The following is a 17,843-nucleotide window of genomic DNA, read 5'->3' on the forward strand; positions in this document are numbered from 1 at the left end:
TATCCGTCACTGTTGGTCTTGTCATGCTTCATTTACGTTGTGTTTGGTGAGTGATCTCTGGCGACATCGATTGCTTCCTCTGTTGGTTAGAATGTCCCATCATCATTCTTCAGGAACAACATGACTTAGTGTCTCTTACTCTGTTCCTTCAAATTTGTTGTTCCTTCCCTGAAATGCCCTTCACTCAAGTCCTGGTTAGCGCCCTTCAAGATCTAACTTGACCATGGTTTCAGCTGAGATGCCTTCTTGCCGTTCCTTTGACTGTGTGGGGTGTGTCTCTTCTGAGTTCCCACACTGCATGTGAGAAACGGCTGGTCTGTCTGTCTCATCCTTGCGTTACATACTCCACCATGACCAGAACTCTTTTTCACCCATCATTCCCACCATGTAACAGATCATCTGGTCAAAGCAGAAATAAGCGAATGCGAGAGTGGTCTTAGCATCCTACTGGGTCAAATCTTTGACATCATTTCCTGTTACAGGGAAAGAATCCCTGTATTATAATTTGAACGTTTCAACTAGAATACCCCTTCCTTTACAATAACTTCCCTACTCCGCTCAACAAATCTCCCAAAGTTCTTGGAATCATGAGACTTTGAAGAAGCGACACACATTATGAGAACGACTCCTCCAAACCATGCGTTTTTTTTTTGTCTTCCTTGACATTTATGTCCTGTGTCTGATCAGGAATTTGTAACTCAGATGAACTGTTCGTGGTAATGAGCCATTCTTAATACAGTCCTGATTGAATACCTCTCTCCAAGAAGGTCACGGCGCTTTACATATGTTATCTAAATTGTCTTCAGAACATCGCTGGAGTAGGGTGACCAGCATTCAGAATTCACCTTGGTCTGACAATCCAGATCTCTGTGAGGTTGACTTTTTTTCCCTTCAGAGCCCCAGAAAGACCGAAACCAAGTTCAAGTCTGCAGTGGCTGTAGCTACCACTGCTACATTCCTGAGCCTGGATAGTCTTAGGTCAGAATCAAAGCTAATTCTCTCAGCAGCAGCAGGAAAACCCAGAGTCAAGCCTCCGTTTAATACCCGTCTTAAAGCTCCAGAGATAAAGCGTGATGCGAGGGCAGAGGAAGATTACTTTCACCCAAGGGGATACTGCTGGCGCCTTCAACTGAGTGTCTGTCTGGTGCCTGCAGTGAGTGAAGCCTGCAGTTCTTCATCATAGGCTCATAAGTCCAAATCCCGTGTTGGGCATTTTGGGGGGAAGCAGTGTGGTTTGGGGGAATCGGCACTGGATTAAGAGTAGGGAGCTTAGATTTCTGATCCCAACTCTGTCATTAACCATCTGTGTGTCCTTAGTGAAGTCACTCATTCCCTTCAGACCTGTACATTGAGAGCATTGGATGAAATGATTCCCAGGGCCCTTTGCAGCTTTAGAGTCGAATGATTCTGTCCTTACAGCTCCCAGATTTCCTCCTCCAGACCTCCGTACGCGTCACAGATGGATCTGAATGCTCACAGCACTCTCTCTGTGCTGCTTTTCTGATGCTGGTCACCATCTTTTCCCCTTTACATATGTGCCTATCAGCGACCATGTTGGGTCGGCATCTTCCCAAGGGCAAGAGTCCTTCTCTTCATTTTTGTGTCCTATACATAACGTTGGGACACTTATCTCTTGTCTCCTATCCCTTGAACCTTTGAATCTCATTGGAGTCTTTTCAGCTCATTGACCTGTTACAAGTCTTTCCTATCTGGAAAGGAGAGACCCCGGCCCCATCCTCCTCCCCCATCCTCCACCGAGCCTCCTGTCTTCCCCACTTAGAGCTAATCTTCTTGAAATAGTTGTCTGCATTTCTCATATCAGCTGTTCCCTTTCCTGTTACTCTCCCGCTGCCTACAAGCTGGCATTTTGGCCCCTACCACCCAATAGAAACTGTGTTGATAAATACCCTTAAAAAAAAAAAAAATTTTTGTATTGCCAAACCCGGAAGGATACTGGGGCGTTTTCATCGTAGCGTCTAAGAGCACTTGCTCTGACCATCGCCTTGTTCTTGAAACTCCCTGCATGGCTCCAGTGGGGCCAGCTCTTCTGCTCCTGCCTCTCTGGATGGCCCTTTGCTCTGTCCCCCTTAGACTCCCCTTCCTGGTTGTTCTCCACGGTTCTGCCCCTGGCTCTTGTCTCTCTTCACTCTGCATTTCCCTCTCTGGACAGTTTCAGCCACGCCTGGGGCTTCCGCCACCTCCCAGAGCTGTCACAACAGCTCAAAACCCACATTTCCAACTTCACCCCAAATGCAGCGTGTCCTGACCTGTGCCCATCAGTCTCTACACCCCCTCCCCGAACTGCTCTCTCGTGTTTTCCCGATTTAGGCAGTTATATACAGGACACAACGTTATATATAGGACACAAAAGTGAAATGAATAGGCAGTGATCCCACTACACATTCAGTTGTCCAGGCCTGGGGTCCCGCTGCCCCCTCATCCCTACAACCAGCCAGTAACCTCTGAGGTTTAGACCTTCCCTGCTATACGTGGGCTGTTGCAGTAGCCTCTTAACTGTTCTCCCTGCCTCCTGTGTCTCTCTTCTACCATCCATCCTCCACACTGCAGCCAAAAATAACTTTTCAAGGACGCAGATGGGATCTCGTTGCCTTGCTCCTTAAATATTCTATGCCTGATCGTTGACTTTTAGAGGAAATTTCAGCTCCTTAGCACGTGGGATCCTCTAAGGCCTGGATGCTGGCCGCCCTGGCAGCCCCTTCTCGTGCCTTCCGCCCTCACACTGTGGACTCCCTCCAGGAGGACTGAGGGCTTTCTCACCACGGTGTCCTTGTGTGGGGTTGTCCATTCGTTTCAAGGGCCACCCCCTTCCTCTGCTGGCAAGTCCAACCAGCCTTTAGGACTCGAAGCAGGTAGGCCCTTTGCCAAAATCCCCCCACCTCCCTCACCAGGCAGAATGAGGTATCTGCTCCCCTGGGCTCCCACAGCACCTTTTCTTAAAAGGCAGGTCGACTTACTGACTCCTAAGCATTCCATTCTCATGCTAGTCTCTTCTCTACAAATTGAGCATGTTAATGAGCGGGGTGAGAATACAAGTAGACCCCACAACTCCAGGCCTGTGTTCTGTGCATAAGAGCATCTTGCCGTTGAGAATAAACGAAGCAGCTCTGAATTATTTAGCCTCTTGTCCCCTGATACCGCTCCCTCTTACCTCTTCCTCTTGTGTTTTGAAGACCCTGGCAGCCATTAGGTGCACGTGGTCTCGACCGCCTGATAATCATTTCCCATCATTTCAGTGCCAGAGCCCAGTACCAATCCCCTTTCATTTCAATTAGATAAAGCCCAGAGCTGTGGCTGGCAAGTAAGGGAAGTCCACTGGGGAAATTAAAGGTTCAGAGAGAATAGGGCCCATTATAATAAAAGCATTTGCACAGCCACTGATTCCATCTACCCTGTGGCTGCGACGTTCCTTGGGGTAGGATGAAATATGAAGCAAGAGAACCCATGAAAGTCATTTGAGGAATTTATTTTAATTGGAAATGGTGGCAGCTTTCTGTGCTCTGCAGATCTTCAGATCACGCACAGTGATGTGATTGGCATCGTTTAAAGAACCGTAGAGCATCTTGTTCTGCCACGATGCGGGATCTTGGTTCCCCTTTGTCTCAGGCACTTCCTCCTCCTACATATGTACTGAATGTGATCATAAGCCCCTCACTCCCGCTTTTCCTCCTCCCCCCCTTTCTCCTTCCTTCCATTCTTTCCGTGCCTCTGCATTTCCTGTTTCACACTTCGTGTTTAATAAAAATGGGATAATGGCACCTCAAATCAATCAACTGGTCGACCTTCAGATTACTCAGAACTCAAAAAACAGCCATGCAGCAGACATAGAACGGCCAGAAGAAAAACAGATCATCTGTGTTTAAATTTGTAATAATACAAGATAACAGTAACTTTTTTTTTTCTATGCCCCATTCATTAAGCACGTCACATGCATTTTCTCAGGTAATTCTCACGGCCCTACTATGCAGGGGTCACCTCCAGCTCGCAGATGAGGAGACTGCAGCTCAGAGGAGTTAAGACGCTTGCCGGAGGTCACGTAGTTGTAATGAATGGCAGAACCAGAATTACCTGTAAGATCCAGGCAGAAACCATAGTGAATGGCAGGACCAGGTTTTGAACTTGAGTCTGACTGCAAAGCCCACGTGTTAAGATACCATGTCACAGCGCCCCGGGACTTAAGAGTACCCTGTTGCTGAACATCAAACACATGCTTGCATTTTAAGGTAGCTCGTTTTAACTGTGAGAGGTCTCGTTATTATTTACGTGCCCTTATAACAATGTCAGTAGTCGTGTTGAATAGCGTGGGATTTCTGAGACTGTTTGTTCAATCTGCCTTACTTTCTCACTTTTCTATTTTTAGATGCATCATCCCATTCAGATGAAACCTGCAGATAGTGAAAAATCAAACGGTAGGTGGTGACTGACTGTCTTCCTTTAATGTCTGTTCCTTTAAGTGAAGACGTGAGGTGGGGGGCGGGAAGAGCTGGCCCCGTTGCTGTTTCTCTGGGGAAGGCAGAGAGATGTGCTCCCGGAAACCTCCATCGCGGTGGGTACCTCGCCCTCCTGCCTCCTGTGTCTCTGGGGTAAAGACCTGTGAAGATGCTACAAGGAACGGCTTTCTGTGTCCCTGTTTGGGGCTTGCTCTGTGTGGCCACCCTGTGGCTGTTGTTTACCTCCTCTGACAGCAGCTTGGGCACCCGATGGGGAGGGGTGACCTTATACTATGCAGAGAAGGTGAGTGAGAAGGGCATCGCCCACCAAGAATGAGGCTGTCTTTTTTCCCCCCTCCCTTTGGTCCTCTGGCTTTGCGACTGTCTCACTGCACTTTTCTCTAGGTTGTATCCATGCATTTGCATCCACATTCATTGAGAATTCCGTCGGCTGATTAAATGAACATACAGTCAGTGCAAAAACAAAACAAAACAAAAATATGCATTTGATGAGGTCGGTGAAATAATTGGGACTTGCCTCTCCAAGACACCAAAGGGTTGCTAACCCCATTTCTCTCTGAAGTTTTTGCTCCCACCTCTGCAAACCTTCTGTCCCTGTTTTGTTCTTTGGACTGGCTGCATTGTATGTTAAAGGAATCGTCTACCTTCCTAGACCTCAGCCCTCTCCTGCCCCACAAGACTGACATGGTCAGCATGGCCGCCTTCCTCCGGGCAGCTCTGCACCTCATTAATTAGTCATGGAGCAGAAGCCGTACACTTAGAGATCTGCATTGTCTGCCAATGTAAATTATGACGGGGCTCTGCATCTCTCCACGAGGTATTTTCTTTTGCTAATTGTAGTGCATCCCATTTTCCGGCCCCATACACTAGACAGTTTCGAAAGAAATTCCACATCGTATGGTGGTGTCTGTCGGAGAATAGATGTTGGTGCTTTCCCCACCGTCTCCTCACCAGCCACACACTTCTCTGCAAGTCTAACTCCCTTTTTCCTCCAGTACTTTATCGCAGGCGTGGCGTTGAATGTCAGAGGGTCTAAAATCCACCCCTGCTTTGTTGTGGGATCTTGGTCCAGTCACCTCACTCCTTGACTTGACAGTTATTCATCGATTACTTACTATGTACCAGGCATGTTGCCAGAGGCTGGGACTGCAGCAGTGAATTTTTAAAAGAAGAAAAGGACACAAAAGACACTGTCCCTTACCTGCTGGAACTCACATTCGTTGTCACTGGTTTCAGTATCTAATAATCACTTGAAGACCAGACTTTAATCTCCTCATTCATAAAATGGGATTAATGCTAATTGCCTCTCATAGATGAGCTTTTTTTTAAGACTCATAGAAGATGTTTGTGACATCTGTAAGATGTTGGTCAGTGTTCCCTGGCCTTTAGGGGCCTTCGCCGAGTGTGTCTGCCCAGGCAGAAGGCCATCTCCTCGTGCCGATTTGTTCCAGGAGTGTGTGTTACGATCTGTTCTCTTCCTCCTGGGAGAGAGGCAGGATGGATCTAGTATTTGTGGGATGAATTCCATCAGTGAAGGTCATCCTGGCACATCCAGCCACCAGGAGATGCTCTCTGTCCTTTGGCCCCATAATTCTCCAAACCGTGTCAGGACACGGGCCATGGGATCAAAGTCTGCAGGAGGGGGTTCGTCTCAACCTTAGGCCATAGTGATAAAAACGTGACAGAAGAGAGAACCGAGTTGGAAATGTCTGACTTAAAATACCCAAAGAGTTGAACCGAGAAAGGGCTTCTTCTTCTGCATTTTCTCCTGTGCAGGTGCGAACCCTGACTGTCCACAGGGTGGCTGCCGGGAGGGCTCAGAATGGTCGGCTGCCCTTGCTGTCCTCTGTCTCCTGTGGGCACTGAGGGTAGTGTTTGCTTTGGATCTAAAACCACAGCAACAGAATCAAACTGCCGTGGGCACACCCCATGTTGCACGATCTCAAAAGCCAAGCAGGATTGGGCTCTGTTTTACTAAGATGAGCAAATCCTAAAAATGCCATTTTTCAGGAAGCGCCCCAGGGTAGCAGGTGAAATCTATTTTGAGGAGCCCGGACTTGACCCGGACCCTGCACTTATTGGCTGTGACCTTGAGCAAGTTCTCTACTAACCTCACCCAGCCTCCATCTCTCCCGCTGTAAGAGGGGCTCCGGAAGCCTAGTCTGTGCTCTTCCTGTAAGGCCCGCCTTACAGAGTCATCATGCAGTTAACACCCACAGAGCTTGGCGTAACACCCGGCACGTAGCGTGCGTGCAGTCTGCTACATCGGTGGCCTAGCTCCAGCCAGCTGAGGTAGTTGTTTTGGTGTATCCTGAGAGCAGAGGCCAGCCCTTCCAGCCTTGGGCTCTTCCTGCCAAAGCGTAGATCTGTGCACCTGAAGGAAAACCCCCAAACCTTCTTGCTGGGCCAGTTGTCCCTTTGCTTGCAGATCTACCTTCATTTTCTGAATTTCCAGTAAAAAGAAAAAGTCAAATAGTGTAAATGGACCAAAAGCTGCTTTGAAAGAGCTCTTCTTCACAGAGGCTCAGAGGGACCCCCACCTTGCATAGCCATGAGCAGACTTCAGGGTTGTCCTTGGAAGAATCAGGAGAAAGGTATCATTTCCCAAAGCCAGGGATAAAAGCTGCAAGCCTTTTCTGATTTCACATGACATTTTTAACAGGTAAGCATAGTTTCTGCAGCTCAGAGAGCACCAAGATTTCTTTGGCTCAGATGCTCGAAATAGCTCCTGTGGTTGTGAAAGAAGTATAACGAGCTCTAATTGCACTTTTTTTTGAGTTTGCTGACATTTATGGATGACACAAAGGGCTCATCACAGTGAAACAGTTACTCTCTTCATTATCATTGTGTTCAGATTTCCCGAACTTCGTATTTGCTGAGCAAGGCTCATCACAGATTCATTAGTGATGGACAAACGAATTCCGGAAAAGCAATCACTCTTTTAAGCTTTTGTCCGTGCAGGGATTCTGACAAAGCCCAGAAATGTTAGTCTGCTGTATCTGCCCTGCACTTTACTCTCTTAACCGAACGGGCTTCTGGAATCTCCACAGCTTCCTAGAACCTGCCCTTCCAATGGCTCTGATTTCAGCTGCAGTCTCCAGCACATTTATGTAAACTCCTAGCATCTTCCATTTCTTATGCTTCTACTGCGCCAGGTATCCAAACAACGGATCCTCCTCTGGATTGGCAATACGATGTCAGGGACTTTGAGAAGAACACACTGAGTATATACCCAGATTTCAACAGCACCCACCTTTTTTGGTGATTTTTCCCTTACACCTAGTTGAGTGGATGGTACAGGAAGGGCATTGGAGGAGGCCTGGATTACTTCAGGGACCAGCCACACTCACACACACGTAGTCACTCTTTATCATTCTCTCTCCCATTGGAGGGCCTGTTTTCCTGCTTTTAACCTTCCATCACTATGCAGAAAAAGCAACCAGCCGTGCGAGATCGAAAGTGAAACGCAGTTGCTGGATCTGAAGTCGGTCCAGCAGTGGGTGACAAGGAAGTCGTGGCGGTTGCCTTTGGTTCTGTTTTTGGAGTCTCGGGAGCTGGAGCCAGTGTTCACTGTGAGGTCGCACTTCTGACTTGAAGGATTATTTTTGACTCTGTAGGCAGAGTATCAGAGCTTTAACCTCCAACCTCACAGCTTGTCAGGGTCCTTAGAGCCTCGAATCCAGAAATGCCATTTAAACGCCCGCCCACACACCGCCAATCTCTTTCCTCGAGGCCTCTGAAACCCCCCCGTGGCTGTGCTTCAAGTTCCGAGCTCACAAGAGTCAGGATGACCCGACGTTGTCATCCTGGGGAGGGCGAGGCCTTTGGAGAGAGGAATCCAGGGTGTTCCCGTGCAGTCACTTGCTGATGTACTAGAAGATGAAGAAATCATTTTGAAATTCAAAGTAGAGAGACCCGTGGATTCGGAGGCCGTAATTAAATGTCATATGTTAGCACTAACACACTGAAAAGTTGTTAATTAATTCAGGCCGCCCCGAATCCAGGTGTGACTTTGACAGATTGTACACCGGTGTGTTAGCACAGACTTACAATGAGGGGGGTTTAAAAAAATGAAGTTTCTAGTCCCTGAACCTAAAAAAGTCCCCACTTGTATTTAATATCAACCCCTTCTCATTTATACCACGGAAAGGGAGCTGGCAGTGGTCACTGGTATGAATCCACTTTCAGTTCTGCTACTGTTATTGACGGCAGCACCCCCACCTGTGCAGCACGTGGTAGATGAAGTATTTCCCCTCATTCATTCATTGGTTATCCTAAAGGAAAACATACTTTTTCTTTAGAAGCCAAACAAGTCTGAGCTTCAGGGTGCGGGATGCTATAGTCAGCTATATCTTTTCTTTTCTTTTCTTTTCTTTTCTTTTCTTTTTTTTTTTTTCTTTTCTTTTCTTTCTTTTCTTTTTTTTTTAGTTCCCCTAAAGCATTTAGCAGAATACTGTGAACATGGTAGGTTTATCTAAGCAGTTGGCATTCTTGTGGGTTGAAAAAACTGGTGAGATACTTAACTGCCCGTGAATACTTAGGAAAAGCCCACCAGGAAATTCATCAAACATTGATGAAAAAGTTCAGTGATTTCAAGATAATTAAGTTTGTTTAAAATGTTGACAAAGCTGTTTAGCGATCTTAAAATGGGGATCCTAGGAATAAAAATTTTCACTGGAAGAGCGGGAAAACTCACTGAGAGGAAAGCTAGATCTTTGTAGCTATTCCTATTTTGCCATTAAAGCAAACAAGGCCCAACTGTGAAAACCACAGAGCTGCTTCGGCTTGCAGAAGGTTGCCAACATCCAGGTTCCTTTATACATGCACACACGTGCCGACACACACACACAGGAAAGGAAGTTAGCGCTTTCAATAGCGTATGGAGGGTGCAGATTTCCTTTTCTTTTTAGCTGATACTTGTTACTGAAAAAAGTGACAGTTATCTTTCATTTCCCTGCCTGAGTTTACCGCTTCATCGTGCCTAGGAAGTCAGGATTTCTTCGTAAATGGTTTCCATTTTTTGTAAATCCATCTTAGGAAAAAAGTCATACTTGAGCTTCTCGGGAGCTGCGCGTTTAGCTGACTATAGCATCCCGCACCCTGAAGCTCAGACCCTGAAAATGGTCTTCGCTAAATACCGTCATTATAGGTTTATCAGGGAAACCAAGGACCAACTGGGACTTTATCCTTTGCTTTTGTTTGAAAACCTGATTCTTCAGGATAAGAAGAAATACAACAGAAATTTTTTTCTACTCGTCAGGGTATCAGCCATAGCTTCCTCGTGGTAGGAGTCCCAGAGATGAGGGCAGGAAGGGATCAGGGCGGGGGGCAAGAACTACAGCTGCAAGTTTTCCCTCCCTCTGCAGCCCCATTTCCGCCAGTCCCATCCGTTCCCCTTCTGCTTCAGGGGAATGCCACGTGCCCTCAGGGCCACTGGAGTCCTCGCATGCTGAGGAGTCTGGCATCGCACTGGAGGTCAAAGGCTCCCGTTGGAAAGAAAGCACCTCTTCTGGGGCATCTGATGCTTCTAATTCTTAGACCCCAGTGTCAACACAGCCCTCAACTTACTATGCTTTCACCAGTTCCTAGTAGATCATTGGTAGTCCACTTACTCTGACAGGAGAAAGAAGGACTTCTTAAATTGAAAACTCTTCATCTATATAAAGCAAGTGGAGTCCTCAGCAGCCTCTGCTGAGGAATCAGAGCCAGTGACACCCCCTTTCTCCCTGAGGAAGCTCAACACGGGCGGTGGCCCTGGACCACCTGTGACCTTCCTTCTGCATCCAGCCCCTCTCTGCAGGTGAAGCAGAAAATGGTCCATATTGTGCTTCAGTCAGGCTGCCTTCCTCCGTCCACCACAGAGACAGTCCTTATTCATTCCTGACTCTGCGCCTTGTTCGGTTAGTACGTGATGCGCCCAGCACACTACCAGTCCATCCGGACCCAGCCCGTGCTTCTTAAAGTCCGGTTTCAATTCCACATCTAACATCAAGCCTTTCTCAAACTCTGGCACCCGATCCGTAGTTCACAAGGATTGTGTAATTGTGGTTTTCGACCTGTATTCTTTGGAGCGCTCGTTTCTCTGCGTTGTCTTGGGAGCCGCCACCGGTGTGGAGAGAGAGTCTGGGTGGAAAGCGATGCTGAAGTCCATGTTCAAGTGCTTCCTTCAGCCAAAGCGTGTAACCAGGCTGCCTTCTCTCCACCACTTGAGAGAGAGAGAAAGGAAAGAGAAGAGGAGAAAGAATCAAGTGGAAACCTTCAGTCTATGGATGACAAGACTCAGGTCCACAGAGGTCAGCTCGTCCTCCAAGGTCACCCATCACCTTCATGGCAGCACTGGAGCGAGGACCAGGGCCTCCCAGTCACAGCACTGCCCTACCCTCCCAGCCTCATCTGCCTCCTCTGGACTTGTCAGAAACACAGAAGAGTGAGCAGAACCCTGGGCCGAAGAAGGTACCAGATCCTGGCGCAGGTTGGGCCACCTCCTTGTAGAACGATCCTTGGCCAGATCCTTCCCCCTGCTGGGCCTTGGCCTATCTTCAGAGTCACACAAAACGTCTTCCACGTCTGTTACTTCCGGCCTGGGAGTCTACAACTAGGCGCTCTTAGCCCCTCAGCGCCACCCTTGTCCGATATAGTAGTCACGTGCAGCTTTTAAATTTTAAATGAGTTAAAATTACATCACATGAAAAATTCACTTTCTCGATCACACTAGCCACCTTTCAAGTGCCCAGTGGCCACACATGGTTTTCGCTACTGGGGTGGACGTCACAGACCAAACTTTCCCCTTCTCCCCGAGTTCTACTGGACGGAGCTGCTTCAGAGTAAGTGAGTCTCTGTTCCATTATAGATCTTCCGTCCCGGCTCCTGGAAGACACAGACCAGGGATTCTGACTTACGTACCCGAAGCAACTGGCCCTGGCAAGTCTAGAATACACTCTTGCCAGTTAAATGATAATGAGACACTTACTGTCCAGAAAAAAGAGTAAGAAAAACAGAAATAAAAGCCAATTAAATAGCAATGACAAGATTATAATACAGATATAAAATGATCCCGTAAGCTAGGACTTTCTGAAGTGCTGGTGTAGCCAGCTATCTTTCTTTCTTTCTTTCTTTTTTAATTTTAATTCTAAGAAATGGATTGAAAGGAAACATGGGAAATAAGCAAGACTTCTCCCTGAGGGCTTCTAGGACGATCTTTTGCTCTGTCTCCTACAAACGGCTCCAAACACTGTCTTGAAATCCATAATAATAGTGCCTTTGAGGCTGAGTGTAGGCCAGTTATCCTGAGCACAAGCATGTCAGTTTAGGGAAACAAATCTCCCCGGTCATCAGAGGTAAACCTTCCCTAGTCTCTACCCGCTGACAGCTTCCAAGGTTAGAATTTGCACGTTGTTGCCCTGACGCCCAAAAGGCATTTCTGTTCATCAAGAATCCTACCTCCAAGTGGGCAGAATAGCATTATTCCTTCCTTGTTCTTTTTTTGGTGACAGGTTTCACCCCGAGATTGGGGCCACCCTGACACGATTCTCAAATAACCGCAGCCGCACTCACTTGGCCACAGTTGCCTTCAGCTTTAGTTGTAAGGTGCAGACCACATGTGCTGACCTGGGTAGGGCTGCGTAGCCAGTGCTATGGACAGAAGGCCCCTTAACCAGCTCTCTGGAGAAATTCACATCTCTCCTGTCTCCTGTTCTCATCTGGACCAGTGGGGACAAAGCTATTTGAAATCAGGGAAGGAGAATGTTTTCTTCCACTGAATTCTTTGTGAAAAGTTTTGTTTATCAATTTTCCACTATATCTGCTTCTGTTATTTTTCCTCTCCTGATCTTTCTCTTTCACTGTCACTCAAGTTAAAAGAACATCTACCCAAAAAAAAAAGAAAAACATTAAAATCTGTATCCCAGAACATCTCTATGGGACAGTAGCATTTAGCAGTTACTTAGAACTTTAACATTTTAGTAAACATATTACTGCTTCCAAATGGGGGGAAAGGACTTAAAAACAGTGTTTCGTGTCCTTTGAAGATGTTTTATTAATAAACAAGCTCCCAGTGTTGGAATAGGAGCCGAGATGCCGAGCAAGGGTGGGGAGAGCAGAGACGGCACGTGTGGGGGAGGAAGGTGGCCTGGGTGTCTGAAGAACTAGCCTCGGGACCCAGTCGGAGGTGGTGATGACGCATTGATGACGAGGAAGAAGGTGAAGTGGCCTTGGCTCATTCATTATTTCTCTCTCCTAGCCGTGGAAGACAGAAAATTGTTCATAGGAATGGTTTCGAAGAAATGTAATGAGAACGATATCCGGGTGATGTTCTCTCCATTTGGCCAGATAGAAGAATGCCGGATCCTCCGGGGACCCGACGGGCTGAGTCGAGGTGAGTGTGCTCTCTGCAGAGTCTCTGCCCTTAAGTTCTAATTGGAGCTCTGTGTCCCAGTCAAGGTAGACATAGCTCCCACACGCAGCAAGAGGTCACCCTGAGATACGTCCTGCGGGACGAAGTTATCCAACCCAAACTTTTCACCATAGCTGGAATGATCACCTTTTATTTCTCAAGTCAAGAAGGTCCTAGTGGCAGCATATTAGCCCAGCTTATCACTGTCAGACGGGAGGCCCACAGGCTGCCCTGCCGTTACACATCCCTCTTCAATCTCAGATTGAAGGAGCTTTGGGAGGTATGAGGGAGAGATGCGGAGAGCGAGAGAGAATGTTTGCTGCTCGCATCTTAGTCTTCTGGCTTTCTGCCTGTGCCTGGGAGAATGCTGAGCGTGTGGGCCTCTTGACTGAGAAATAAACCAAGAAAAAAGGCCCCTGTCCCCGCATAGTGCAGGTACAGACTCAGGGAAACCAGGCCTGTCTCAGGGCGTTAGGGTTTTATGGCAAAGAGCAGAGCTCCTGGAGTCCTAAACACAGGGATCCGTTAAGTGACAGAGAAGTGGCTTCGTCCAGGAGAAGATTGTAGGTTCTTCTTTGTCACCGTGATAGAGGCAAAGGCTGGGGCTCCGAGTGCGGACGAAAACCAGTGTTTCCGCGAGCAGCTACACAGGGTAGCTGGAGATGACTCTCTTCTGTCCACGTTCACCTCCCCCGTTGACGGACCCACGCGCCTCCCTCCTTAAACCACTTATAAGGCTTGTCACCTTGTTCCCAGCCATCTGACTAGTTTCCTGAGTCAGCCCAGGAGGCCCAGGGGAAGATGCACACGGAAAACACATTTCTCCATTCTCGTAAGAAATCCGTCTTTTTGCAACGCAGAGAGGATTTCATTCAATTAATGGGGTTTCCAGGGCAACTTCCACAGGGCTAATTAGAAATGTCTTTACATTCCCCATCTCTGGTTCTGGGACTGCACTGCCCGCGCCCCATGTTGAAAGAAAAGGTTAAACCTCAAGTATCCAGGGACTAGTTTTCATTCATCTCCCTGGTCTTACGTAAACTCAGCGCCCTGGGAGGAAGAACATTTGTTCTTTTGACTTTTAGACATAAAGCTTCGTGATGCCAACTTCTAGAATCGAAGGCACAGGGAACAAAAGTTTTCCACCTACCTCCACCTCCAAAGCCCTGAAACAGAGGTGATCTCGGGGAAAACTAGGAGGGGGAGGAATGACTCCAAGCTTGTGATCCCTATATTTTCTTCTGAAGGTGGTTTTAAAAAAAAAAAAGGAGGAGGAGGCCTGGAAATGACACTTAACACTCGCTGAAAGATGGGAGTCTAAAAGCTGAGCAAGACATGATGTTGAGTGGGGCCCCCAAACAGCAGACCCAGTGCCTCAAGCTAATCTGTCACTACCACGTGTGCCTTTACCAGTGTCACCCAAAATAGTTCCTTGTCCTGGGCACCCGCATCGCCTCTGGTTCCCATCCAGCCTCGCAGGCAGAAGGATACCAGGATTTCGATCCTGGGTCCCTCTGTGCCATCCTGGAGATACGCACCAGGAGAGCTTATCATCACATCTGATCCAGGAGAGGTAGATAGGCAGACAGACCAGGAGAGTGAATACCACGGGAAAAAGCAGTGGGGCTGAGGAAGAATTAAGTAGGCAAGAAAGACAAAAGAATATGTTTGCGATCCCTCTTCTGCTGCCAGTTTAGTAATAAGAACCACTGTTGTCTCCCTGTGACTATTCTCAGTCACAACTTGCGTGTTATCATTGCACTTTTGCATTTGCCAAGGTGTATGGCATGGAGAAAGAAGCGAGAGGCATAGGGAAATGTATAGTGCCTTAGAGGTCAGTGACCCTGGGGCCCATCCCAGAACTTCTCCTGACATGAATCGTGGGCGTGGTCCATTCATTTTCCTGTCTCTGTCCTCAGTTTCCACACTCGAAAATGGCAGCAGTCTAGATATCTGCCCTGCTTGTCTGATAGGGCGTGATTAGCTACTGCCATGGTAGGTTTTTTGTAGAGCCAGGCCATCCGTGGTGTTTCATAGAGACCTTGACTGTGAAGTAGGAATGCTGGACTCCTGTTTTCCCTCTGCTGATTTACAAGCTGACTCTCTGCCTCAATTTCTCCATCTGTCCAGTGGGGACAGTGATGAAGAGCATTGGTGCCTAGAGATCCTTGAGCATATGTTAGCTATTTTTGCAGATGAGATTTTTTTTAAATGGTCAAAACTTTCACAGGAAAGGGTGTCAAGACACTGTACTTGATGGGAGAACCTGACCAATTCCGTCTGCCATTTGGTTGATGAACCAGCCCTTGACACCAGAAGCAGCCTATTTCTGAACTGCTGGTTCAACGTAAAGAGTAGAATCCTCCTCCCTGCCCCCTGCTTTTTTTTTTAACAGAAAAATAATTTCTGATTTTCTGGCAAACGGATGAGAATTCCCTGTGGCAAAAAAAGAAAATACTCATTTATTCTCATTTGTTCTGAGATATAAGGACAGACAGTGTTGCATTTTTCAATTAGCAGGACCCAGGGACTCCTGGGTACTGGGGACTGCTCCTAAATCAGTGATTTGTTGAAAGAACAGTTCTCTTTCATGCTACTCTTTTGCTTTCATTAAAGAATTGGCGTTTTCAATCAAATATTAATAAGTGCGGCGCTGCAGATCAGGGGCGCTCAGCAATTCTGGTCTCCATGCCTGTTGCTGGCTCAGCTGTTTACAAAATAAGTAAAAATGAAGTGAAATGAAAGCTTGGCTGCTCTGAAAAGTACTTTGTAATACTAAACCAGGGTGTAAATTAGTCAGTAGGAAAGGATTTAAATCGAACCATTTGATTATAATGCGGGAGAGGTGCCCTTGAGTGGTTCACGTTTCTTGTTTTTGCTTTTGCCCAGTTCAGCTACAAGAAGGAAGACAGAGGAGGCAGTTAGTAGCCCTGGGTCCCCAACAGGCGTCACGTGTCGTTCATTCTCCGCCACATCAGTAGTTGACATTCCTACCTGGCAGGTGTTAACCTGAGGTTCCTCCAGGCTGTTGATTCAGTACCCCTGCCCCAGATCAGAGTAGTGGGCTGCCAGGACCCACATCTTTGTACCTATTTAGCCTTGCTATACTTTCAGTTAGAATCAGTGTCTTTAAAAAAAAAAAAAAAAAATCATGATCTACACGTTGGCAGGAAAGACTTTTAAAAGTCCCGTAGTTATTCACCATCACCCAGATCTGTATCATGTTTTAAGATGGGACCTCTCTGCCCCATCCCGCTGGGAAATTGTCATGCCTGTACGTGGACAGCACCTGCCAAGCCTGTTGAAACCACTCAACGAATGTTAGGACTCTGCCTCGCTTTACGCTGTATGCCCACATCTGAACGTGCATTTTTTCCCCTTTGGGGGCAGTAACCCATTCTGCCGTCTTTTTCTGATTTGGAAAACCTGGTTTGAGATGCCTTCACGCCCCTTATGATCCTCAGATCCTTCTGCAGTGGCAGGTCTACCTCTCAGGCCCGCTGTGTGAGCCTTCATTGAGAAAGCAAGCCAGGGTAGCACAAGTCCACACATGGCCAGTGACATGAGATGTTTGCTCTCAGAATCTAAGCTTGAGGCTTCTGAGCCAACATATTTACTGGACAGTGTCACCTTAGCATGTTGATTTCCTAAAATACACATGTTCTCACTTATCCACAGTCCCACAGTCCGATTGGACTATTTGGTTACAGTCTGCCAGGTTTGCTGCACCATAGCAACAAAATATCTGTAACTCAGAGACAGTGAAGGGGTTGATTTCATTTTTCTTTCCCATAAACTGCAGTCAGATCTTCACTGCCATTTAAGGTAACCTTCTGCTGGTTTAAGAATATTCCAGCTGTGTTTATGGTGTTCCAGCATTCTCCTGCCAAAACCTTTGACAAATGAATTGGCGGTATCTTCAGGGATGTTAGCGACCACAGACTGGATTTAGCCATTAAATCCTCATTTATTTTCGTTATATCTGATCAGGATATTGGGAGAGGGCTTTTGACTTTTAAAACGTACATGGAGAGGACTCAGTTCTGATCGTGACATTTTAGTCTTGCCCACGTGGTACCCAAATGTTCAGATATGTGGAAACCTTTATCAGATGCCCCCTGGGTTATTAAATGCATCTTGTCACGCTGCTCTGGGTGCAATCTTCCAGCCTCATCTCAGGGATGAGATTTTTGCCAACTATTAAGTCCTAGTCCGCACTCAGCCTCAGGTGCCGTGAATGAAAGATCTCTCCATGCCAATTTTAAATAAACTAACCCAGCGTTGGGGATCGCACATTAGAGTATTATTTTTGATGCTCCAATGTTATACTCGTAGCATATGTTTAAACCCTGCCATTGCTCAGAAGATACTGAGAGGAAAAATTGGCTGCATTAAGATCTTTCTACAGCTGAAGAGGAATTTATAAACAAGTTTCCATAGGCTGAAATCTTCTCAGCCACACAAGTTATTTTAAATTATGCTTCCTTCAGTTAAAATATAGCAGCTGTTGCTCCTCTTTCAAAGAAGCAGCAGAAAAGCAAGAGACCCTGGCATCAGTGTATGTGCTTTTAAAAGTGCCTCTACTTTTTTCATTACTTTCTCTCTCTCTCTCTCTTTCTCTCTCCCCTTCTTTTTGATGCAGAGCAAGAATTCATCTAGTTCTCTCAAAATTCTCATGTAGCCTAGAGAAAAGGTAGAACACCTGAGTTTAAGATATCCTTTCAACTGAAATGACAAGTGTAATAGCTGGGTTCCAAAATCTGCTCTGTGCTTTCCTTAGATCCCGTCTGTAGGAGGAAATGACTTTGAGAAACCTTTCCCCAGTCAATCATTTATCTATTTTAGCAGCAAGAAGACAACCTCACTGAAATAGGAGGAGTTCAGCTCCTTTCATTTCTCTGAGCAATCTCTGACACTCTGAAAGTGGAGACAATAAATAGTGGCAGGCTAAATTACAGGTTGGACACATTTACGGAGGGAAT

At 46.9% G+C, this 17,843-nt stretch overlaps 1 protein-coding gene across 16 annotated transcripts in view; it reads left to right on the forward strand.

Annotated features, from left to right (window-relative positions):
- The window catches only part of CELF2 (CUGBP Elav-like family member 2), a 1,226,917-nt gene that overhangs the window by 1,138,309 nt on the left and 70,765 nt on the right, over positions 1–17,843 (forward strand). For 15 of the 16 annotated variants that reach the window (XM_079914891.1, XM_079914887.1, XM_079914888.1 and 12 more), the window contains 2 exons: positions 4,379–4,427; positions 12,709–12,843. In XM_079914891.1, the coding sequence (XP_079771017.1) occupies positions 4,379–4,427; positions 12,709–12,843 (184 nt within the window). Of the gene's footprint in view, positions 1–4,378; positions 4,428–12,708; positions 12,844–17,843 lie in introns of those variants that run through there. The other variant, XM_079914884.1, reaches the window with a different exon arrangement.

The sequence above is a fragment of the Stenella coeruleoalba genome (genome assembly GCF_951394435.1).
Source record: "Stenella coeruleoalba genome assembly, chromosome: 2".
Taxonomy (NCBI): Eukaryota; Metazoa; Chordata; class Mammalia; order Artiodactyla; family Delphinidae; genus Stenella; species Stenella coeruleoalba.